We start from the raw sequence: 26,006 nt of genomic DNA on the forward strand, positions 1-26,006 counted from the left end.
GATATATGTTTATTTATTTTCATTTTCGTTTAGGTGTAACGCCCCGCGTCCAATGGACAGTCTAATATCGAATCGTCGACGGCCGATAGACACTTCGCCAATATTGAAATCGATTTCGCTTATAATTCAAATAGGGAAAGAAAAAATATCGCGCATTATTTACTCAAAGTTCAAAAATAGGATTGATAAATTAAACATGGGTGAAATTTTAAAGTGTAATGTTCGTAAGGAGTGCGTCGTCCTAGCGTGACCGGCGGTCCGGCGGGTCCGGCTTGGTCCGGCACGGTCCGGCTCGGTCCGGCGGCCGTGGGCGGGCGGTGGGCGGTGCAGGCTGCACGCCCCGGCCCGCCGCCCGCGCCGCTCCCCGCGCGCCCCACGCTGTTTATTCTCGGCCCGCCTGGCGGGGCGACAGTCGCCCGTGGCACGCCGACACCGCCGCACGCGCGCGTCACACGCACGCACAGACAGAGTGCATTCGATACCGGACATTACAAAAAACAACGTAATTGTGCTTTTTTATTAGAACGCATCACTTTATTTTGGAAATTCGGTTAGATGTGAGAGTGGTGCAGGGGTGCGTGGAAATGCATTTTCCGGGTGCAAGGCGCAGGGGCGGCGCGCGGGCGCGGGGCGCGCGGCCGGGGAGAGGGTGCATGCGATGATGGACATCGTATTGATTTCTATCTGCCCGCGCCTCCCCTATTGTACTGCACGTATCGATCGCTGCACCGGACTTGATTCACGACCGTCCCCGCGGTCCCCACAACAGTGTTAATCGCCTTACGTCACGGATGCAGTTGCCGTGAGTTATTCTCTACGCGTAATTGTGGATATAATTACTTATTAATCGCTTTTCGTATTGGATTTAATTGTGTTATAGTTTTGCGTATTAAAAATGATTTAACTTAATATCGGACAATTGGTTACATGTTATTTGTTTTGTCAATTAAGGCAGTTTTAAAAACATCTTAATACGCAATTTATATTTGAAATTTTAAAATAGTTTTTATTTAAGAAATAATACTTTTTTTCTTTATGTAAAAAGAAAACTATGTATTTTTATGGCAAAAAATACTGATAAAAATTATCCATCTGTTATTTTAAAGTCATACAAAAAATCAAAAACATAGTAGAGTTTGTTCTGAATGAAAATATTACCCTCCGCGACGTAGCTCAGACACGCGAGCAGACATCGCCCGCGCTCGCGACGTAGCTCAGACACGCGAGCAAACATCGCCCGCGCTCGCGACGTAACTCAGACACGCGAGCAGACATCGCCCGCGCTCGCGACGTAACTCAGACACGCGAGCAGACATCGCCCGCGCTCGGAACACGCCGGACAACCACCCCTGCACCCAGACACCCACGCGAGCAGACATCGCCCGCGCTCGGAACACGCCGGACAACCACCCCTGCACCCGGACACCCGCAGCTTTCCTTCTCGATGCATACTGATTATAAATAAATACTATTCATTTATAAATGATTCATTTCTAAATCATCGAAAATGAAAGTTATTTCGCTAGTGCTAAACGTTCAAACTTTTTCAGCATCAAACAAAACCAAACAGGATCGCTATTTAAGAAAACTCAAGCTTTAAAATCGAATTTGGAAATTGCGATACACACGGAGTACCTACAGAAGCGTTCGGAGAAACCTCATAGAGCCGAAGTGGTGAAATTGTTTGATTGAGAGGGATACGGAAGGTGTGAAAGTGGCGGCGTTGCTGGCGCGCGCGGAATGCGCGGGAGTGGAGTTTAGCGCGCGAGCCCGCGCCGACGCCGCCGCCGCCGTGCCGCCCTCCGAGCTGCCGGCCATGGCCAGCGACACTGGTGAGTGACTGCCCCCTACACACCGCACCGCGAGCCGAGGTGCAGGCCCACTGCATGCTGACTGCACCACAACTGCAAAGCCACTTGTCAGATACATGCACGTTAACCCGTCAATTATTACGCAATGTCAGTAATCTAACTATAATGTCATTAAACAGTTTTAACTGTTGAAAATGCAATAGGCAATATAGGTATACCTGATAATTAAAAGACTAACATATTTTTTATGCACAAGTTCAATTATTTAAGTGAAAAAATATCTACGTTTATAGTCACGGACCACTGTTTCTTCACAACAAATATCAATTTTTAAACCCTTACTTATTGGACTCACTTACCTCAAAGTACTCTTCGAATCAGAACACGTCTTTTAAAGTTGGTATTTATATTTGCTCATATTTAAAAATATCAGTATGCGTCGCGCTCTCGACATGTAAAGGCGGGGTGTCGCTACTCTTGAGAAAGGTTCTCGAAATTGAGCCGAAACATGTCGAACGCTATATCGACTTAATACGTGAGTAACCCGCTTAAAATATTTTTAAATATCATTACCTACTGACTTATATTATTATTAACAACAAGACATCACGTCAACGACAACTAAAAACATGAACATATTTTCAATATCTTTCATGTACTTAATGTTAATTGGTTGCAAAACGAAATCCCATCGCTACATAGAATAGTATACAATACATAGCTACGACTAGGTATGTATCCTCCATAGTGCAGACACCGGAAGTGCTACGAGCACCTCGTAGCGCCGGGAGAGAGCTTCCGGCGAAGGCCGAGCAGCGAGCACGCGCAAGCTTTACCGAGGAAATTAAACTTACCAGGAAGTCCATATTACCAACTTGTTACGACACTCTTCCAGAACAGCCCCGCATATTTACCTAACACAACAAATGTCGTTACACTCGCTAACTATTTGCATTTATGAATTATTTCAAAAATTGCTTTTATTATGTAGCACTTACGTCAGGAAGGTGACAATGATCTCTTAAACATGGAAATGAAAACACATTGAATAAAATATATTTTTTATGTATTTGAACTAGTTATAATACAAGAAACTATTGTAACATAAATTATAATACTGAAACTGTAATTAGACTAAATTAGATTCTACATTTTCAATACGGTCGGCAGAAAACAGTTACCTACAAGGAAAACATGTCTTATTGACTTTAAATTAGAATCGTCTTGCATTCCGCCGCCAACTGTACCGCTTTCAGTACAGTCGGAAGCGGAAGCGACGAGGCCCTCAATCTCGCAGACAAATGCAATATTAATGCAGCCCCGGCCCCCGAGTCCCCGACACACGCGCAAAAACGTTGCTTATTCAAATGACGGCCGAAGCGAACAACCCCGCAATTGTTTACTAACAGAATGTATACGTTCGTCATACGCGGCGCGGCGGCGGGCGCGACATGAGTTCGTTGATATTCACCCCCACAATGGAGGGGGGGGGGGCGCAGGATCACCCTCCCCCGAGATCGCCACGGCTCTCGTTTAATGACGTTTTTGTCTTTTATTCCGCTTTTATACGGTGTGATTTTGTTTTTCGGGAGCATTTTCACTTTTGCGGGAAATTTGTTTTTATTTTCCGTGGCGTCAACAAAACTTGAGGGCCGGCGATTTTGTATTTAGTTATGTACTTATTCCTTTTTACTTAGAAACTGGCATTTATTATTAAGTGTAGTCAACTTAATAATGGTAAAATGAGTACTTGAGTAGGTATGCGTGGAGAGGTGATTACCTACTTTATTAAGATGTTGTTTTCATAGACAGGTGTAGGTGTACCTACCCGGAACTAAATAATAAGGACATTTTCATTAATTTTTCTGTGGTATGCTAATCGATATTTAATTTATGCATCATTGAGCAAGGATCGTTTTTGTAAAAACAGCGGTTAAAATTAAAGAGTAAGTTTCACATTATTACTCTGAAATGTTTTAGAAACAATACGTTTATTTTAATATTATATGTTTATAATTATATCGAAGAAAAACAGAAAAAGTAAATACTTAATACGTTTTTAAATACGAGTATGTGTACCTACATAATTATTCTAATATTATACAAAAGGATTTGATCGTGCTGTAAGAAATATAATAACAAAATTCATAGTTTTTCATATATCGGTAGGGATATTTAGACATACCTACTTAATTGAGGTACAATACAACTATTAACTGTCAAGGCGTAGTTAATTGTACAATTAATTACTACGAACGCTATTTTAAAACAAATATTATAATTGGCCTGTTTTAAACAAAATAAGAGAGTCTTTATTATCGCTGAAATTGACTGAAAGTACATTTACGAAAAATTACTGAAACTATCCTACTGCTGATTCCCAATGTTCTTGCAATCCTATGTCCCCACAGCAAAGTTATCATATCTAGTAATAGTTGCGCATATGTTTCCACCACACAAAGAAATCCATTCACAATTTGAAAACCAAATGCGTCGAGCGAGCAACATTGTAATGAATACGCGCCAAAATAAAACGGCGAGCGAATTTCAATTTCACCGCCATGTCGGTCGGCTGGGTCAGTTACCTGCGGGATGTAGGGACACTGGGCATCTATTCAGGTCGTGTGTGCTCGTCTAGGTGTATGGCAACGGTCGTAAGTCTGACAGATCGTATTTCTCTTGTATAGTTAATGTTTTGACGATAATAATGTTACTTACCACTATTATTTGACAATTTGACGGTAATCACCTTCAAAAATGTCACCAACACTCTGGCATGAGATGTTCGTCAGCTTGCTTCAGATGCACGAAATAGCCCAGATATAGGCGCCCGGCATAGATGGGTTCTGTCGACTCCGGAAAAAACAAAGTTATGGAAACAAGTTTCACGATATAGGTAAGTAGGTGGTGTTCTGCCTTTTCGCAGAAATATGTTTGGCCGAATTGCATTTGCCAAACAACGTTTGGCCGAAGTTTCATTTTGACAACTACGCCCTTAGACCCGGGCCTTGACCACCCACGACCCTATACCAAATTTTAGTTTTTTTTAAATAAATTATTTTTGTTAACGTACTGGTAGGATCCCTATCCTTTGACAACTAACGTTTAGCAACTTTTTGTATGGCAACTTTTCATTTGGCAGAATTATTGAAAAGCAGATTATTATGATCCATCTAAACGTTAGGCAGACTACTCATTTGTCAAATGTTTCACTTGGTCAAACAACTTTTGGACGAATAACGATTCGCAACGAAACATTAGGCAAGTTACAAATAACTTTTAACATCACCCATTCGGAAAGGGTACTTTTCCTCCCTGTTAAGAAGGAGCAAAGTAGCACTTTTCTGTTCAAGGACTATGTTGCCAGCATAATGCGGAATGAAATTCGGCGAAACGTGAGTTGGGAAATGATATTCGGTTATACAATTTTTGGCGATAAATAAGAGAACCGTAAGTAGGTAGGTACAGTCACCAGCATAGATAAGTGATGATTTCTGTACCTTGTCGCTTTTAATCGTTTGACAATTTCGTATGACATTTCATACACGACGTTAAAGCGACAAGGTACAGAAATCATCACTTATTTATGCCGGTGACTGTACATAATACAAATAAATATATTAAATAGGACATAACATAAATAGGACAGTTTAAGAAGGCTCCTGCGATCGGCAGCCGATAAATGATGAGACAATACGATCCATTCTGTCCGCAGCGAGGAAGCGCACGGATATAGTACATTACGATTCAAGTGCGTAAAAAAGGAAGTTCGAAACGAGTGGCGATAAATTAAAACACGACCGAAGGGAGTGTTTTAAATCGACACGAGTTACGAATTTTTCAGTACAGATGGCAATCCGAAGTTTCAACCTGGCATATAATGAACCACTTCTCGAACTAGTGCGTAAAAAAAACACCATCTGTACTGAAAAATATGTTACTTGCAGACACTGACGGTTTTAAAAATTGGTGGAACACCGTTGTTACAATAACAATTACCTAGTTCATTATTTATTTAAGTAGAGATAGTACCTACAGATTTATAGCTAAGTAACGCAACCCAACAATTATTACTTAGGATAGGAAATAATCAAATCGATCGTGTCAATTTGGCAAACTGATGAACGTATAAATCGTCCGCGCATCTAGCTGACTGGCTCTTCACCCTCGGACGTGCCCCCCCCCCCCCCTCCACAATCACCCCCTCCCCCTCCAACCCCACACACCCGCTAATTACTCATCGCGACAATCCCGTGTCGCCGACAACTGAGCACTTGCCACTTCGTTACTGTCGCCGCTTGATTAGCGGGTAAATAAAACGGTTTTATCGGGCTACGATTTTACATCAAGTTTGGTAGAACTTACATTCGGCCCGATTCGAACTTTAATATGTCCAAACATAGCACTAAATCCAATCCATATCGTGTATAGAGGTAATTTTTGTCATATCTCAATGTTCGAATGGGGCCGGTTATCTTTTAAAATATGTTAGTAAACCATGAGGTAATAAAATGGGACAAATAATTTCACTAAAAAAAATCTGAACTTGCTGTGCTTTGTATTTTATTATTTTGGCATTTCGAATACAATATCAATCCGGAAATTACTGCCGTATAATACTTTTGGAAATGCACTTCGATGTTGAATTTTTATTATTTGAAGTGCCTACTTAAAAAATCCTCAAAAGTTTTTGGTTGAAAAAATATCATTTTTGACAGCTGCTAATACATTATATTATATCAAATCAGTACCGTGTCGAGATCGCAATTTTGATGTTGTTAAAATTAGCATACCCGGCCTATTCTTCATGTAAGTGAATCTTGTAAAAATATTGTTCCTAGAATGCTCTACTTCCTATTGCGATACATATTTCCAATGCATACCTACCTATAACAGTATGCTACATACGATACTAATTTAAAAATGTGAAATAGCAGTACCACCGACAATACCTACCGGACAATAATAACTTATAAATAGCAAATTTAGAATAAGTAGGGTCCTCTATATCTGATTTTATCTGTGCAGTGAGCAATCCGCTTAGGTCCTCCAGTGCGGGTCAGCCTCGGCCGCGGGGCCGGGGATCAAAGGACCCGCGGTGATTGTAGCACGGAATCACTCCAACTAACCGATTCAGTGTGCAAACACGCCCCAATGGAAATTTGGGACTCTGTGCGAGTGGCCAGTCGTTTTGTTCTGCCACTATTTATATCTGTTTCCATACAATCGTGTTTGCTTATATTCCGGCCGATTAGTTAGTTATTATGATCAATTGATGATACATGGGATACACCATGTAGATATTTGCGTAGATATTGGAAATATGTATTGATATAAAACCGTTGATTAATTATAAACGCTAACCTGCGACCTGTCTGCTCGTTTGCCTCCTATCAGATAAAAAAAAATCAAAGCATAATTAAGTGAAAATGGAGTTGAACATTTTTAATATTTTTTGCGGGCATGGTTTTGGAATAAATATTTTAGTAGGTACTTTAATTCTCGGAACTTTTTAAATGAATAATTACAATATTATTCTGTCTTACAGAGTGTCATTAAATTAAAGAAATTGACGAAATAATTCAATGCTTGGCATACCAAAATTATCTGTTCAAAATCGAGGTGACATAATTTTCTTTATAATAAAAGCTCAAGTTTTCCTGTTTCACGTCTTGTTTACGACTCGACTCGATTACTGGGGATTTTCGTGATACGCGAGTACTAACTGGAGTGACTAATTGTAACAGGTTTAATTGATCATGTGTATGTGTAGTCCTAGATCTCTGCAGTAAGATTTAGTTATGGTCAGTGTCGGTGTGCCGCGTGTGGGCCCCACGTCACCTGACGCAGACGGCCATTTGCAATAATTCACTGAAGATGGCGGCCGTAACTGGCGCGAGCCAGTGCCACGTCGGCGCCTTGACATTACCACTTCATTACAATAATGAGCGATTGCTCATTTTGGGCTGTTGCAGTGTATATTTGTAGTTTAATTAATATTTATTAGAGTTTTACTGTTAATATGTCATCATCTTGAATTCGTTGGTATTTTCCACGAATGAGGCTCATCACGATTATTTTAAATATTAAATTCTAATTGATATTCATTTACGATTTTACTAAACTGTATCATAACTAAATTTGTTTTTTATCATGCAGAAACGTCTGCGAGCGATATTACATATATTTAAATTAAAGAAAAAATGGAAAAAATCACACCTCCGGAAGGCTAGAGGTCGTAGATTCGAGTCCTGCCGGAGGTGTGAATTTTTCAATTTTTTTCTTTTAATTTAAATATATGTATCATACATAACTATTTAAGGATTGAAATGCTAATTACATGTTTTAATTAAATTTAGCGATGCATTGAAGCCTTGGAATAAAATTATCTCTTCTGCTTATATTTATGAGTAAAAATAATTTATTAGTATAAATGTACTTGCAGTTAGTTTTAATATAAGCTAAATAAGAAATATACAGGCATTACGTTGTAGGGGTCATAACTTTTAACGTTAAATTTACCGTTTTCGTCGGTGTTGGAGTGTGTGCAAAGTTAGCTTATACGGTCTTGTGACTAGCCCACTTATCTGCAATGTTCACCAGAATTCTGGTTCCTTTATATTATAATACCCATGCGCAGTGTTGCACCGTATAAATGAGCCCGTACTCATTCCCTATTTATTGCCTTTGGATTGCTTGCGAGGGCAGGGTAAGTTCCAAGTAGAAGCGCGTGGTCCGTGACTTTAATAGTATTTTATGCAACAGGCGTTTAAAGGAGGTCAAAAAAGACGAGTGGCGTGGGTAACAATTTGAGGCGAAGCCGAAAATTGTTATTAAGACGCCACGAGTATTTTTTGACTCAGTTAAACACCGTTGCATACAATAATTTTTCTACGACAATGCACTTACACTTAGTTTTTAATAGTTTTCTAATGAACACAAGTTAAATTATAATCTATTGAAAATATTTCAACTTGTGCTGTCTTAAAGTAGTCACACTACTATGTACATAAATTAAAACCGAAATAAATTACACATATAAAAGAAAAAGTGACCAAGTCCTCTGGTCACTTTTCCAGCCTCAGGCACCAGAGGACTTGGTCACTTTTTCTTTCATATGTGTAATTTATTTCGGTTTTAATTTAATAGTTTTCTTGAATAACTTTCGTGAAATTCACACTGTTTCCTTTATTTTGACGCAAAGGTTTGTACTGTCAGCTCAGCTGCCCAAAGCCTTCCCGCGCACGCGCGCAGTATTGTTATAATAATCCGTTGCCATGGTTACAGAGCCAAACAATGCGTTTTCAGTTTTTTCGATACTGCGCGCATGCGCGGAAATACGGCGGCGGACGGGACGCTGGCTTTGGGGAATAGACTTTTATGTAAGGTTTTAAAAATCTATGCACGACCTTGTAAATGACGAATAACAGTTCGGAAGTAGAAAAATATATTATTACACATGTGTTTGTGCTCTTAGGCCGTTTTCACATTATCCGATCCGATATCGATGTCGGAAAGATTTCAATGGAAAAAATCCAAGATGGCGCCAGTAATGTATGGGATATCGGTCCGACATCCGATATCGGATCGGATAATGTGAAAACGCACTTATACATACAAAATAGTTCATGCTAATAAGTTGCGCAGTGTTCTCGCCAGGCGGGTCCGCAGCCGGCGCGGGCGCGTGCGCGGGAGCGGGCGCGGGCGCGGGCGCGGGCGGCGAGCAGCAGTACTCGCTGCGCTGGAACGACTTCCACTCGTCCATCGTATCGTCGTTCCGCCGCCTGCGCGACGAGGAGGACTTCGTCGACGTCACGCTCGCCTGTGCCGGCGCCACATTCACTGCACATAAGGTACATAATGGCTCCACGTCTAGTCATAGGTTCCACGTTTTTGCCTACCATTAGGACGAAATTTCCTTGTAGCTTTATATGAGTAACCTGTCACAACGTACAGATGCTTTTTTGGGACTTTTTGAAACGACGTAAAGAAACCAATGTAGTAGAATTAATGGAGTTGTAATAAGGTTAACATGAAACCGACGTGTCAATCTCTCTACGAAAGTATCATAGCAGGGGCCCATTTCTCGAAGCTACAAGTTACAATTTACAAGTGGTTGTCAATGTCTAATATGACAAGTTAGAAAGAGACTTCCGCTTGTAACTTGTAACTTTCAGTTTCGAGAAATGGGCCCCTGATCGTACCGAGACATTCTTCTGTTTTTCTGCAGCATATAGTTAGGTAGCTTCAGAGAGCTGCCGCGATATTTTAGGCTATTAATAAAATTAGACCTCTCAACCCAACATACCTAAAAATTCATAAAAATTACATATACGCTTTTTGTTTGCTCTTCAACATCATTGAACTTCTCTGTGAACATCATTTTTTTGTCCAGGTCGTATTATCAGCGTGCAGTCCATACTTCAGGAAACTGTTGAAGGCGAACCCGTGCCAACACCCCATCGTCATCCTCAGGGACGTCCACGACAAGGACATGGAGAGCTTACTCAGGTATGTACTAAAACTGAGAGTTCAAAAGGATCCAGTTAAATCACCAATAAAAACTCAATCTTAAAAGTAGTCTCTCAAGCCACTCAAATCACAAACACGGCGAAATCAGCCTCCCTCTGACTAACAAGTACTCGGACAATTTCTAATAAATTTCAAATATGTCATTTAAACAGGAGCATTCGCTCGTCCAAAACAGTGCTCTGAATTATGGGATATCCTCACGAGACTATTATTTTACCAGTGCAATATTCCCCAGGTTTATGTACCAAGGCGAGGTGCACATAGGGCAGGAGCAGCTGAAGGAGTTCCTGCGCGCGGCGCAGCTGCTGCAGGTGCGCGGCCTCACCGACGTCCCGCCGACTGCACCAGTGCCCACACTTGACCAGAAAGCCTCACCAGTGAGTACCGTGCCTTACTAGAATATTTTTCAGCTGTATCAGCGGTCCACATAGTGCATAAGTTGCTGCGAGCAGCTGCTGCAAGTGCAGGGCCTCGCCGACATCCCACCGACCGCGCCAGTGTCCAGCCTTGACCAGAAAGCCCCGCCAGTGAATACCGTACCTTGCTAGAACATATTCAGCTGTACCACCAGTCCACACAGTGCAGGAGTTGCTACGAATAGCTGCTGCAGGTGCGAGGCCTCACCGACATCCCACCGACCGCGCCAGTGTCCAGCCTTGACATGAAAACCTCGCCAGTGAGTACCGTACTTTGCTAGAACATAGGGTTTGCAATCCGGATATTCGAATATCCGAATTATTCGAATATCCGCCAATATTTTTATCCGAAAATATTCGAATAATCCAAGTGAAATTATCCGGATAAACGGATAATTTCTATAAACATTATTTTTTATTTATAAGTAATATATTTAATAGATTGACGTCACTGAAACCAATTTCGATCAATTCTTAATACGGATAATGTTATTGCTAACAGTTAACACCTATAAATTTATCTTCAAAATCAAACTAATATTATTTCATTCTAGCCTTTCTAGGCAAAGGTTTATTTTATTTACAAAACAAAGAAAGTATTCGTGGACAAGAAGTAAGCAGAATGCCTCAGTTCTTATCGAATATTCGATTAATTGGATGATTTAGAAAAGTAGAAAAACGTTCAATTATTATTTTTTTATATGAAAACGTTACCCCAACCTACTTTCATTACTGCTAATAGCTAACGTGAAGTTATCTGTAAAACCGTACTTAATAAGGGAGATTTATACCTAGATTTCCTGGTCCCTTGTTTTTTTTTAAATTGAAATTTAGCGCCTCACTCCGAATTTAGCTGTTATCAGTTCCATAGCAATTTAGTGCCAGAATTCCCTCCACTTCACTAAGAAATATAAGGTATTTTCCTTTTAAGTCCTTAGTTACATGCATACATAAAAATCGGTCTAATTACTACTTATACTTTGAAATCTTAGTCGATCTACTGATCAGCTTGGAAACTAAAAGCCATCAAATCGCTGCCGATCAATTTGAGGCGTTTTGGATTTGAATATTTAAATAAGTTCGCCTTTGTCCCTCCTCCTTCTTCATTCTTTTAAATTTGATGTCTTGTATATTTTATGTTGGTGGTACAATAAAGAATTTACTTACTTACTTATTTATCACCTCTCCCCTTCCATTGGTACTTTGGTACCAGCCACTGTGCAACTAAGGTCTAAAATGATCCACACCTGGATAGGAAGTGTCTTCGGTCTTCCCTTTTCTGGTTATTCTGTTTTGCACGAGTACCTATATCTTCGCTCATTCCTGTTCTAAGACCCTCACCAGGACGCTTTTGGTTAGAGCCTACGAAGAGAGTTTTCAACTTTTTATATTAAGTATCCGATCCGGTCCAAGATGGCATCTGGTACGGGCGTAGGCATTTATGCAAATGACTACAGTGGTAGTATCAGCATGGGCAATTATGCCACTGTCTTCCAAGCCGAGACATATGCAATAATTGCCTGTGTACATGAGAATATAGTTAGACAAACCCAAGGGAAGAATATCTATATACTCGGCGACAGTCAGGCGGCACTCAAAGCCTTCACATCGCCCAGAGTTGACTCTAGACTGGTATTAAACGGCATCCAAGCTCTTAACAAGCTTGGAAGGTGAAACAAGGTGCAACTGGTATGGATACCGGGGCACGAAGGCTTCATTGGCCAATGAAAATGCTGATGAACTTGCCAAGGCCGGATCTGAAGACTTCATAGGTCCGGAACCTTTTGTGGGCCTTTCACGAGGAACCATTAAAACGGCTATGAAAGACCAAACAAAGGCTAATCACCAAAAAGAGTGGGATGCCCTGGTAGGTCTGAAGCATTCAAAGCTCTTTATGCGGAGGGTAGACTCTGGATGGAGCAAAAAGCTAGGAAAGCTAGGCAAAAGACAACTCCAAATTATAACGGGGGTGTTCACAGGCCATTACGGGATCAAAGGAATTATGGCCAAGATGCGACACGCTGACAACACTGATTGTCGTATGTGTGGCGAAAAGGAAGAGACCGTCAGACATCTAATGTGTGAATGACACGCCCTCGCCAGACAAAGAATGAAGAACTTTGGAGCAGGCTTCCTAGTACCAAAGGACTTCAGAGAGCTACCCATGAGCCTCATCATCCGATACGTGAAGATGGTCGAGAAGCTCCTGAATAGCTGCCTTCAGATCTTAGGATCGAAGGGGGTAATTGCACAAAAGATCCCGATGGGTCGAAGTGTATCCGGAAGGGCCCCCGCAGATTTAAGATAAGATAAGTATCCGATCCGATATTGAGTGAAGGACCGACTCCTATACATTCTCGAAATCATTCAAGGCGCCATCTTTGATTTCTGCCTTTGACATCCTTCCTACATCCGATATCGGATCGGATAATATGACAATGCTGTATAGCCCTATAACCATCATCATATCCAATGATGTTGTTTCACGTTCCACTCTACACAAGCCATCCTCTCTACCATCCATTTCCAAGGTAAAGGTGTTGTCAGAAAACTTCTCCTTATACCTAACACCTGACTAATCACTACTACTAATTGTCTTATATCAACAGCTCACTATCTGATTGCAAGATTCTAGTCATAGAACTAAAGATAGAGAGCTAGGTGTGTTTTAATTTCTACAGTTTGCTGATTTACGCAAAAAATAAATAAAACATGTAGGTAAATTTCGCATTATGGCACTCATCTATCTCAGCCGTTATCAATTCCACGCTTATACGCACCTGGAACATTAATTTTGTTCCATTTAATAAATTATCCGAAATTATCCGATTATTCGAATATTCGAATAATAAAAACTGTATTATCCGAATTATTCGAATATTAAAAACCCGTCGGATAATGCAAACTCTAAACATATGTCAGCTGTACCACCAGTCCACACAGTGCAGGAGTTGCTACGAACAGCTGCTGCAGGTGCGGGGCCTGATCGACGTCCCGTCGCCAGTGCCCACGCTCGACCAAAAAGCATCGCCATTGATTTCCTTACTGGAGTATTGACAGGTGTACCAGCGGTCTACTAAGCACATCAGTTCCTGTTATACTGCTAGAAACTGCTGAAAGTGCCGCGTCTAACCAATAAAACCATCCTTTTGATAAAATGTATTTACGTGTCTAATAGATAGTTTCGCAAATTATTTCCATCCTCTCAAATGAGCATTTTTTCCAGCAATCAGCGTCGTCATGGACGGAGACGGGGTCGGGTGGGTCTCGGGAGGGGCGGGAGCGCGAGGTGCGCGAGGGCCGGCGCGCGCGCAGGCCGGAGGAGGGCGCGGCCGGCACGCCGCCGCCCAAGCGCGCGCGCTCCTCCGACCTCTACCAGGCGCAGATGAAGACTAGGTGAGGATAGTCGGATTTTGTTTGTTTTTAGATAATTACTCGTAGACTCAGGGCCAGTTGCACTAACTACAATCAAAAGTCAGATCCTTAATCATAATTATTTATTTTTACATTTAATTTTTACCTTTGATTATCTGTCAAATTTCAAAACCTAAGCTCAAACTCGCCTTAAAATCATTCCTTGCACTATTTCGTTTAACAGTGTTTGTAACATTCATACTAATGATCCCGTAACCGTTCCGGGTGTAGGACGGAGCAGCTGCTGGCGCAGGGCAGCCCGGAGCGCAACGGGCACGAGCTGCTGTTCGGCCAGGGCCTGGACCAGAGCGCGCACCTCTCCGCCATGTCCAACAACTTGGTGAGCTCACCACTCAACTACCACTTCAACTTTATTCAAGCTACAACTGCGAGTATCTTACACAAAAGTTTTACTCCTACACATATTTAATGACGACTTTTTACAGTCTGGAGACGGCGAAGATTCATCGTCAGACGCCGGAGCCAGCGATACGGAGGGCGAGCCCCGCGCCAAGCAGGAGCCCCTGGACTACGACGATCCCGCGCACGTGGCCAACACCAACGGAGCATTGCCTCACAGCTTCCCGGGCCTGCTGAACCTGCAAGGTACGGACGAGACTCCAGCAGGAGCCCGTAGACTTGGCCACCCGTGGCCGACACGAACAGAGCCCTGCCCCACAGCTTCCCAGGACTGCTGAACCTGCAAGGTATGGACGAGACTTCAGCAGGAGCCCCTAGACTTGGGCTCACGTGGTCGACACCAACGGAGCCCTGCGCCACAGCTTCCCGGGACTGCTGAACCTGCAAGGTATGGACGAGACTTCAGCAGGAGCCCCTAGACTTGGGCTCACGTTGCCGACCCCAACGGAGCCCTACCCCACAGCTTCCCAGGACTGCTGAACCTGCAAGGTATGGACGAGCCTTCAGCAGGAGCCCCTAGACTTGGGCTCACGTGGTCGACTCCACCGAAGCCCTGCGCCACAGCTTCCCGGGACTGCTGAACCTGCAAGGTATGGACGAGACTTCAGCAGGAGCCCCTAGACTTGGGCTCATGTTGCCGATATCAACGGAGCCCTGCCCCACAGCTTCCCGGGACTGCTGAACCTGCAAGATATGGACGAAGACTCCAGCAGAAGCTCCTAAACTTGGGCACCTGTATCCGACACCGACGGAGCATTACCTCGCAGCTCCCCGAGGCTTCTGAATATGCAAGCTATGCAAGAGACTCCAGCAGGACTCAGGAGCCGCTAGACTTTGCCATCCGTGGCCGACACCAACGGAACACAACTGACAGCCTCCCTAGACTTCTGAACCTGCAAGGTATGCAGCAAGACGTAAAAAAATTGGAAGACAAAAAACAACAAACTAGAGCATAACCTTCCTCATCACAACTAGAAAGAGTTCTAGGTATATGTCAAAACTAATGTTCTTTAATAGCTCATGGCTCAATCATAAGTTGGGTCCTTCAAGTAAACAAGCGTTTCTGAATAGTTCGCTAAATCTTATACAATCTTCAGTAATAAGTCCATTAAGTAAATTATTTGGAACCATGTGAGCACACGTCACATTGAGTTTTCTCAAACATGCAATGAAATATTGTCTTTACGTTCCTGAAAATGGGCTGGGAAGTATCGCTTTTTGGGCGCAACAACTCGAGAGGACTGTAAAGGGATTTCATATTATTTTTCAGGCCTAGGCCTGCAAAGTAACTTTTTTTTATAAAATATTGTCCTTTTAGAGCATTTTTTTTATTTCATTGTATGTTTGAGAAAAGCACTATACATGCCTCGGCGTGAAAACGGATTCCCGGCCTCGTATCCCTATCCGGCCTCGCTCGCACGCTCGCTCGGCCGTATATACCCACTTGGCCGAAAATCCTCATTTTCCCGGCCTCTGATGTACTGTACTATTAATTGACAAATCATGAAAAAAATCTCATTTTCAGGATTCCCTGGACTTCCCGGACCATCAGGGATACCAGATAACTTCGGTGAGTAATGTACCTATCGCATTCTACTTCTATTTAACTATCTTGTCTCCCTGCGTGACTCAATAATGACTAGACTCCGAGTCGCGGTAACAAAACAATCAGACCTGACCAGAACATTCAAAATTAATGACAATTTGACAATTATCGATCGCGTCATTAAGTACGCATTATTGAGTCATGCATGTACCTCATCGCATGTCGACTTGTACAGTATATACCTAACACTAACATTCAATTAACGAGCGTCAGGCATTCGAAAATCTCTCAAACGGTCAGAGTTACTTATCCCCAAACGGTTAGGGAAGTCGTCGCAACAATGGAAGCTGTCGGTTAGTCCGGTGTTAGGGCTCGAGACGAATATGAACGCGAACTCCGTCTGCCCCAGGAGCGACCTGGCCGGGCGGCGGCGAGGCCGGGGAGCAGTTCCCGCACAACGGCACGGGCACGGGTGAGCCGCACAAGCCCACCTGCCCCGCCTGCGGCAAGCGCTACTCCAACAACTCCAACCTCAAGCAGCACCTGCTCAACGTGCACGCCGCGCCCGCCACGCCGCACCGCTGTCCCGCCTGCGGGCGCGCCTTCAAGACGCGCCAGTACATGCAGATACACATGAACTCCATCCACGGCATCAAGCAGCGCCGCCGTGACGCTACCGGGCCCGCGCTCACGCCCGCGCCACCCGCGTACCCGCCCCTCGCTCCGTCCGCCGACCTCGGCCGATACACATACAGTAGCGCTTAATGTCACGTGTGGTGATGTCTCTAACCGCCGCCTCTGTGTTACAGGGGCGGCCCTGGCGGGCGGGGCGCTGGGCTACCGGCCGCAGTGTCCGCTGTGCGGCCGCGTGTACTCCTCCACCTCCAATCTGCGCCAGCATATGCTCAATGTGCACTCGCAGACGGACCGCGACCAGTGGTTCCCGTGCCAACACTGCGGCAAGAAGTGCAAAACGAAGCACTACCTCATCAACCACCAGCTGCAAGCGCACGGGATCCGCCAGCGGCAAAACTCTTAGAGGCGGCGTATCGGCGCGGAGCCGCTGTCCGCGTCCGCGCCCGCGCCCGCGCCCGCGCCGCCGGCGCCCGTGCTGCCGTACGCGCCGCGCCCGCCGCTCGCCTGGTGGTGACGCCCGCAGCCGCCCGGCCGGCCGGGCTGGAGCGCGCTCGTCGCCGACGACTAGCCGCCACTAGTAGTGTGTACCGCACCGCCGGTTTTGCCACGTCTGACTAACTGTTGGCATTGCAGATGCCGCGGCCGTGGCAAACCCGGCGGAGGGGGGGTGCCCGCTGTGCGCGCACAGGCTGGGCTCGCCGGCGGCGGCGCGCGCGCACCTGGCGGCGCACTATCCGCGCGACTCGCCCTACTGCCCGGTGGCGAGCTGCGCGCGCCTGTTCGCGCACCCCAACAGTGTGCGCAACCACATGCGCCTCAAGCACCGCCCGCAGTGGGAGCGCATGAAGACGCTGCGCTGGAGCTGCGGCTGGGCCTAGCGACTACCGGCTGTGAACGAACCAAGTGCGACTTATTCCCGGATCGATCTCGAAGCATTTCTCTCCCCGCGCGGAGACTAGGATATATCGACTGAAAATTATTTTTGTAGTAGATTAGACTGATATTGTTTACCTAAGGTATAATAAGCGCGTAAATAAGAAATGTGATGTTTGGTGCCATTGATAGATAACCGAGTGCTAGGAGTGACGATCGTTCCCTGGACTTCCTGACGCCTGTACTCTTCCATTGTTGCTTCGACACTTCTCCTGCCGACGTTCCGTGTCCTTCACACAGTGATCCTTTCGTTCCGGTGTCGTCATAAATTACTGTAAAGAAGAGACATGTTCATGTTGCTCAACTTGCTTAAACCTCGTTTGATTCTATTTCCAGAAGACTCCAACTGCATTTTATTGATATTACTGCGGAAAGCAATTCAATCGAACGTTTTTTCAAGTTGAACAACATTTGCGTTTATATTTTCATAGAAAGCAGTTTATAAGAATGTGTTCATCATAATAGACTAACTAATTTTAACCGACGCAGTGGTTGTTCAACCGAAAGATACCAAAAATGCCAACGTGCCGCCTACGCACTCGCAAAGATCTCAATTAGTGAAGTTGTATTAAGGAATAATCGCCTCTTAACTAAGATGCTAATTGGTGACCCAACAAAGCGATAATGGCCGATGAGGTCACCGCGTGTAACTACTCACCTACTTTATAGAATCAGGTACTCGTTTTGGGCGAACCATCGCGTCGGCCACACGATGAAAAATTAAAATTTTGTCTCGCGGGTTGCGTGCGTACTTATGTATATTTTCGACCATAGTTAAGACAATACGAAATAGAATTAATAATCAAATGCCTTTTAGCGCAATAGGTACCTAAGATACGTTCTACCAGCATAGGATTTATTTTTAAACGTTGAAGTACGTGGCGAGCACAATCAAAACATATCTAGTCAATGTAGAGCGTACGGAGGATTTATTTAGTATAGATAACCACTTTCCATTCGCATATATTTTCTTATCGATGAATGAAAAAGGGATACGCGTAAGTTTTATAGAATTTATTCTTTTAATAACGTTTTAGCAGAGAAAGTGCTTAGACTGGGCGAGTACGATAGATTTGTCGTTCCTTTCGTAGCTTGTAATCCATGAATACCTACCCATAGGTACGTAGCTGTAAGCCAGACGTCGAAATAGTCTCGTAGTCTTCCAGAACACTTTTGTATTCGCGTTCATTTCACATAGACGGCCTAGCATAAAGTCCAGTCTGAATCTCAATATGTATATAAAAATATTAGTAATACAATAATGGTTGCCTTCAAAATATATGCGATAGGAACCCTCGTCGGATAGATCTCGAAAATGAATATTGGTAACTTAGCGAGTAGTTGAAATTGTTCCTGACGCCTGAGAGGCAACGTCTATATCTCTATGATTATATATAACTATTTTTAAGCGTACAACATTGTAAATTAGTCAACCCAATAACCAAATGTTCAATGTGAGTAAACGATTCTAGTTGCGATTGTATTAGTGATACGATATATACGTAATAATTTAATTTTTACCCGAAAAAAGTGTCTGCTTATATAATTATACATACAATAAAACTACGAAGTAGAATAGCGGTATTTCACTACTAACTGCCACTCACACTTAAAAGTCAAAAAGGTAAGAGCTGCGCCGACATATGTATTATATTTAACTCTGAACCTTAGCAGTATAGTAGTAATGAAGTATGTTTTGCAGGCGGTTCGCGGCGGACGCAAGACCTGCTGCGCGTGCGCGCGACGGACCCGCGGCCGTGCCCCAAGTGCGGCAAGATCTACCGCTCCGCACACACGCTGCGCACGCACCTCGAGGACAAGCACACCGTCTGCCCCGGATACCGGTCAGTGCCACTCACACACACTATCTATCAACTCCAACGACCAACATGACTCAAATAAAACCTTCCTCTATGATATAAGCAATAACCATGTGTGTGTCTGTGTGTAGCTGCGTGCTGTGCGGCACGGTGGCCAAGTCGCGCAACTCGCTGCACTCGCACATGTCGCGCCAGCACCGCGGCATCTCCACCAAGGACCTGCCCGTGCTGCAGATGCCCACCAGGTTCGACCCCGAACTTGCCAGCCAGTGAGTACCTACCAAACGTGCCATTTTTAAAAACCACACAACAAATAACTGTTGGCCCTTACCATCCTTTCTCGACAACCAAATTAATACTTATTTTCAAATGTAGTTTTAGGTATTTCGTACCATTGGCAACACTGTTAGCTGTACATTTGTAATCCTTATTACAAGGGCGTAACGTCTAGCGATGATTAGCTAAGAGTGTTGCTGTTAGTACTAGAGTTGTAGATCTGAATTAACATGTGAAAAAATATAAAACTATAATAATATTTGAACATATCTTGAACGTCAATCAAAATCATACATTATTCAGGCCACGTTTCAAGTGTTTCAACTACCATTCAACTCAGCCATTATTTTACTTAAATATCTATATATATTTATATGTCGGTAGTGAACCTGCCTGCTACGCCGCGGTCCCGGGTTCGAATCCCGGTAAGGGCATTTATTTGTGTGATGAGCACAGATATTTGTTCCTGAGTCATGGATGTTTTCTATGTATATAAGTATTTATATATTATGTATGTCGTTGTCTGAGTACCCACAACACAAGCCTTCTTGAGCTTACCGTGGGCCTCAGTCAATTTGTGTAAGAATGTCCTATAATATTTATTTATTTATTTATTTATTTATCTGGCGAAAGGTGGCTCCAGATCGCACGGAACCGTGATGAGTGGTGCATGTTGAAGGAGGCCTATACCCAAAGGGTAGAATCAGGCTAAAGAGAGCGCGAGAGAGAAATCTGGCGAAAACCAGTTTTCTTTTAAAATAGCTCAGCATTCTCAACAAATTCGTTTATTTCCAGACTCCTTGCGAAAGCTGGCGTGAAAGTGTCCCCTGAGCAGCTGCGCGCGCGCGCGTCGCCGACGGGCCCGCGCCGCTGCGACATCAAGCTGGACGCCAAGTCCGCCGCCTCCGAGACCAGCTCGCTGTGCGGCGACAACGACCACGACGACCTCAGCCAGTCGCGCTACGGCGACCTGCCCGTCTCACCACCAAGTAAGTTTACAATTATCGTCAGTCTTCTTCTTCTGCAATTTTTTACATACGTAATCCAAGTCCTAAAGTAATTAGTCTCGCAAATACTGTGGCTTTAACATGAGTCTGTTTATCCACAGATATAAACAGCCTAGCCAACACGACGATTACGAAGGTGCCCGCGGTGCGAGCGCTAGCGGCGCGCGCGGCGGAGAGCGCGCACGCGCCGGCGCCGCGCCGGGACGACTACCCCTACACGGCGGGCTCCACGCTCATCGACACCTATCTACAGTATATCGGTGAGTACCTACAAACGACCCATCAGCTAGTGTGGCTCAGTCATGGTGAAATTCCCGCAATCTTACATTGTTAACTTATGTCATGATTGCAGGAATGCCAAATATAAATCACCTCGCGAACCTGAACGCGATGCACATGGACCGCAAGACGTACGACGAGCCGTCGCCGCAGATGGGCTCGCTGCCGCCGCCGCCCGCCACGCTGGCGCACCAGAGCTTCCTCAAGCAGATGCAGCGCAAGTACACGGAGCTGGGCAAGCCGGACATCACGCGCGACGCCGACGAGCCGCTCGACCTCGGCAAGGAGCGCGCGCGCGCCACCCACGCCGACGCCGACGCCGACGCCGACGACAAGGAGTACTACGGCAAGGAGTTCGCCGAGGACGAGCGCCGCGACGAGGACGAGGCGCCCGACGAGGCCGGCTACGAGGACGACGAGAGGAAGACGTCATGAAAGACGTTTTGTTGATCACAAACGGTGCTTGAGTGTTATGTTTTAGCTGATTCGTTTCGCAACGTAATATCGGTTTGATTGTTGACCCGTGGAATGTCGTTGGTGCCATTTCAATGTAAATTTTAATTAGGTTAAAAGCGGCGAGCGTTAGGTTGTGTGAGATCACTGTAGGTCCCCGCCCGCGTAGTCCGTCGGCGCCACTTGATCGCGAGATTGTTTTAGTAGTTACTAGTATCCTGGTCGACGGCCATCTTTTGTAAAGACACCCCTTTTCTACCCCCGAATGTAATCTATTCCGCAGAAGCTCTGGAAGCCAGGCGTGCTAAATGTTAGACTCCTGGATTAAATGAGTGGCCTTGTTGTATATTGTAAAATATAAATGGCGACCCCTGGGGCAGCTGGCGGGCCGTCGACCGGACTATAGTATTAGGTAGTGTTTTTGTACGTGCATGTAACGGACCTTGTCACTCGTAGGGCCTTACATCATATTCCATCCAACTACCTCAGCATCGGGCCAATCCGGCGTGTAAAAATTAAAGAGAAAATATATCCACACAAATTGTGAAATTCCATCCATCTACCTCACTTCAATAGATTTAATTTAATATTTTATACAATTTATAGATATAAATAACTGTTGTTTTATGTATTTTGCAGATTGCATTTATATATACTACGTAGAGCATATAGTAGTTAAATATACGCAAGTCATTAGGTGATTGTTAGTGCTGCCCATAGATACTCGACATTCTCATTGCGTTGTGTAGTGCGCACTCTCTAGAGAACGTTAGACTGCCGGCGTGCGCCGTTCGGCGCGGGCGCGGGCGCGGCGCGGCTGCGAGTGTCGCTGTCGCACCGCTCGCCGCACGCCGCACGCCGCACGGCGCACGCCACTCACCGTAGCGTAGCCACCTAGCCTCCGACATCGAGTGAGCTCGCGACTAACCTATATCTACGATATCTTGTATACGAACAGAACGACAGAGCTTAAAACATACTATTACTATTAAAGTGTGCGTCACTGCTGAAATCTTCAACTGCCTTGAGACTGAACACTTTATCCAGGGATACCTTGTTGTTGTCGCATCAAGTTTTGCGAATTTATTGAAAATGAAAAGTTCAAATTTGAAACTTAACAAATCGTAATAAGACATAATAATGCATTGTATATAAATTTGAGTGATATGTAAAGTACATAATAAATAAACAGATAGTAACAAAAAGCAATAAATAAAGTATACCTTGATGTTGCCTTCGGAGTGTTGTATATAGGAGGCGGAAGAGGCGCGCCGCCGACTTGCCGCGCGCGTCGCCGGTCGGTCGCCGGCCGGTCGCCGGTCAGTCGCCGGTCAGTCGCCGGCCAGTCGCACGGCCGTGCAGACGCAGAAGGTTTATTTTGTAGTAATGATGTGGGCTCGTTACTTATAACAATTACTGTGATTACAATCTCATAATAGCCTTCAATACTTATACATATTTTTTAGAGTACAATGTTATAGTTATTTAGTATATTAATAAGTATATTTGTAAGCGAGTCACAAAATTATATTTACTTCCCTAAACCTTAGAATTCACGTTGTTTAAGTATTTAGAGCAATAGGTGGAGCATTTAACCTTTTATATGAAAAATATTAAGCGTTTAGGGATTTTTTTTAAATCGAATGAACGTCATTACAAAAAGACTGCGCAAATATGCCACTCCTGCCAGGGTCATTAATTGTTGTCACGCCACAGTGCTCAGCTCGGGAATGTAACATTGGGCCAAATCATTATATTTAGACTGTTTATTTTGCATTTAAACTGTGAGAAAATATGACCGGAAGATTATTAGCTCACTTTCAACACGGACCAATGTTACTCTGAACCCTGCCAGTACCTGATGGAAGTTGGAATGCACTGGAGATGGAGTGCAACAACGACTGACTTGTGTCGTGTTGGGAGTTGTAATGACGTTAGAGGTCTGAGTTATTGTTTAAGTGTGAGTGAGACGCATCACTTCGGTTTGTATACGTTGTTGACCGTTGACAGTGTTGCCATAGTTGTATAACCTCGACTGTATATAATATAAGTTTTGTTTAGTCTTGTACTTAATATTTGCAATTATTATGTTTTTATTTAGATTTCTTTATGATAAAAACAAATGTATACTGTTTTCACACGACACAAATACGTTATATTAGCCGATAGCCAGTTACCAGAATGTGATTATGAATAGATATTATATATTTTTTCAATACACCCGATTGCCACAGATAAAATATGACAAAGCAATACAACAGTTACCATGGCGACACTAACCCAAAATCAACCTTTTTATTGCCAAATGAACATTTTCAGGATAACTGAACCCGCATGGCGAGTTCTTATAGACGGAGGTTAAAAAAACCAAAATTGTTCAAACATATATAATAAACATTAAAATTGTATTTTTCGTAAAATCAAATAATGCTTTCCTCGCCCCAATCAGGACATAGTAACTGTTGCGTTGTAAAATAATTATATATAAGCAAACCAGTGAAACGTAACTAGTACTATAAGTCTACTTTAGAGTCTCGTCGAAACACGTTCTCTCTCACTCTTCTTCACTCGTGAAAGCATCTAATGAAAGGGAGAGAATGGTTTTCGACGGACCGAGTACACGCGTTAGTTACCTTAATGAGCTTAGGAAGTTCGTTTAGTTTCTTTATTTACCTACTTACCTCACTAGCATGACAGTTCATGTAAAACTCGATTTATTAGTTGTATTGTTGTTTATTATTCCAATCGGCGGGTGTCGTCACTCCGACATTACCCCGGTACAAGGGCTGGGATTCATGTCCGAGGGTCACATCGCGTTGATTGCTGTTTATTGCTCGTTACTTTAAAAGTGATTGAATTTGATGTCAATTCTATATCGGTCACTCTACACTCTATAGTGCAAATATCTAGAGTTGAATAGCAGAGCTACATGGTACCACCATAGCTGTAAACGAAGCATTAGTCTATCGAGCGAGACTACATTTTACACTAAATAAATAGCTATTGGTAGCCTTTACGAATAAGATGTGAGCATTTTTTCTAAAATGGAAATAAAAATTTACCTAAATACGTTAAGAACTCTTATTTGAAAAGACTATCGGTAGAAATATCAAGATATCTCAATATTTTGACGACACAATAATATACGCTTACTTTAGTTTACACGAGAATTAGTTACAAAAAACGAATGTTACAAAAAAAATCAAGTTCTTATTCAAGTTGTGGTATCATGTATCTCCAATCTTGCACAGCAAAGATTTTACAAGTTGCGACCAACCTCGCGGGTTTATGCTTGTCATATGTCTTGGCTGTGCAACGCAAACATTAGAATCTCATAGCGTGCACAAATGAAGTTGGTCTGATAGTTAGTCCGCAGGTCGTTTGACGTCATCCACCGGTTACTGTAAGCTCTCGTTACGTTTCTATTTACGTTAGACCGTGGAGCGGAAGCACCATCCTTGTTCACTGGCCATTATAAATCTTATTGCATAGTAATAAGTTACATAAACGGTTTTTTTTAATGTGTCGCTATTAGTAGTAAAGAATTCGTTGATGTAACGGCTTAAAAGTCTTGTGCGTTCAACTTTGAACGGAAGTCACTTGAAACAATGCTTTGTTTCTAATTATTGTTGTTATTGTGAAATTAAAGAAATAAGAAAAGAAAGAAGAATATGGAAAATTATCCATAAAATATTCAACAAAAAACGAGTTCTTTAATTACTGCTCAAATTATTTTGATGTCATTGTTTGACGTGGTAGTAGTGGCAGTGTCAGTGTTAACCTGCTCCACGGTGGTGGCATGCCTGTGGTCCCGATGGCGGCTGCACTGCACGCCGCGTGTAGCGTATGGCGTGTGGCGTGCAGCGTGTGGCGTGTAGCGTGTAGCGTGTAGCGGAGCCGCCACGCCACGCCACGCCACACGCCACACGCACGAGCCAGGCTGGCACAGTCCGCGCGCGACCCAAATGCAATAACTTCCGTGTCCCGCCAGGATTGTGGCAGCGCGTTACAAGTATTGAGTTGAATAATTTATGATGCCACGCCTTCGCCATTGTACATTAGTGTACTAGTTGTACGCCGCTTAATTCATTATTATTATATACATGGATAATAAAAATAATTGTTTTGAACTGTGTGGTTTCATTTTGACGTGGGTTTCGACTCGTTTCGTATACGAGACCGTTTTCTCTAAAAGGATCTAAGATAAAATGAATAAATTCTAAGATAAAATAAATATAGAAATTACCTTGGATAAATGAATGACCTACTCATGTTCTTGTGGCTGCTCTTTTACTAATCTTGCTCCGCCTGAACTCGTTTACTAGCGGCTCATGTAACAGCACGTAATGCAACGCATGTCTCTTAGAAAATTGACGCGCTTTGAAATATATTTTCTTCCTCACTAATATTTAAATGGGCAAGGTAAACGAAACAAACCAGAAAAGGCAAGTGTTATACAACAT

General features: G+C 43.6%; 1 protein-coding gene across 7 annotated transcripts; it reads left to right on the forward strand.

Annotated features, from left to right (window-relative positions):
* Nucleotides 1-407: 407 nt before the first annotated feature.
* LOC125227638 (protein abrupt) lies at nt 408-25,673 on the forward strand. Of its 7 annotated transcripts, none has more exons than XM_048131996.1 (14): nt 408-502; nt 1,551-1,832; nt 9,459-9,664; nt 10,207-10,322; nt 10,579-10,720; nt 13,986-14,155; nt 14,399-14,513; nt 14,620-14,779; nt 16,119-16,163; nt 19,411-19,552; nt 19,660-19,797; nt 20,600-20,793; nt 20,913-21,071; nt 21,164-25,673. In XM_048131996.1, exons 2-14 carry the CDS (start codon nt 1,817-1,819, stop codon nt 21,523-21,525), a joined length of 1,965 nt encoding a protein of 654 aa, XP_047987953.1. In that variant the 5' UTR covers nt 408-502; nt 1,551-1,816; the 3' UTR covers nt 21,526-25,673. The 7 variants fall into 7 exon arrangements, with proteins under 7 accessions (XP_047987953.1, XP_047987955.1, XP_047987956.1 ...); XM_048131998.1 differs by having other exon boundaries at nt 14,405-14,513; XM_048131999.1 differs by having other exon boundaries at nt 9,471-9,664.
* Nucleotides 25,674-26,006: the final 333 nt, after the last annotated feature.

Source organism: Leguminivora glycinivorella, chromosome 6 (genome assembly GCF_023078275.1).
Source record: "Leguminivora glycinivorella isolate SPB_JAAS2020 chromosome 6, LegGlyc_1.1, whole genome shotgun sequence".
Taxonomy (NCBI): domain Eukaryota; kingdom Metazoa; phylum Arthropoda; class Insecta; order Lepidoptera; family Tortricidae; genus Leguminivora; species Leguminivora glycinivorella.

What these genes read in the sequence shown, in the direction of transcription:
- LOC125227638 (XM_048131996.1), top strand. An exon ending in TTGACCAGAAAGCCTCACCA is followed by an intron (nt 10,721 to 13,985) that starts GTGAGTACCGTG and finishes CATTTTTTCCAG; the next exon opens with CAATCAGCGTCGTCATGGAC. An exon ending in GGGCCTGCTGAACCTGCAAG is followed by an intron (nt 14,780 to 16,118) that starts GTACGGACGAGA and finishes TCTCATTTTCAG; the next exon opens with GATTCCCTGGACTTCCCGGA.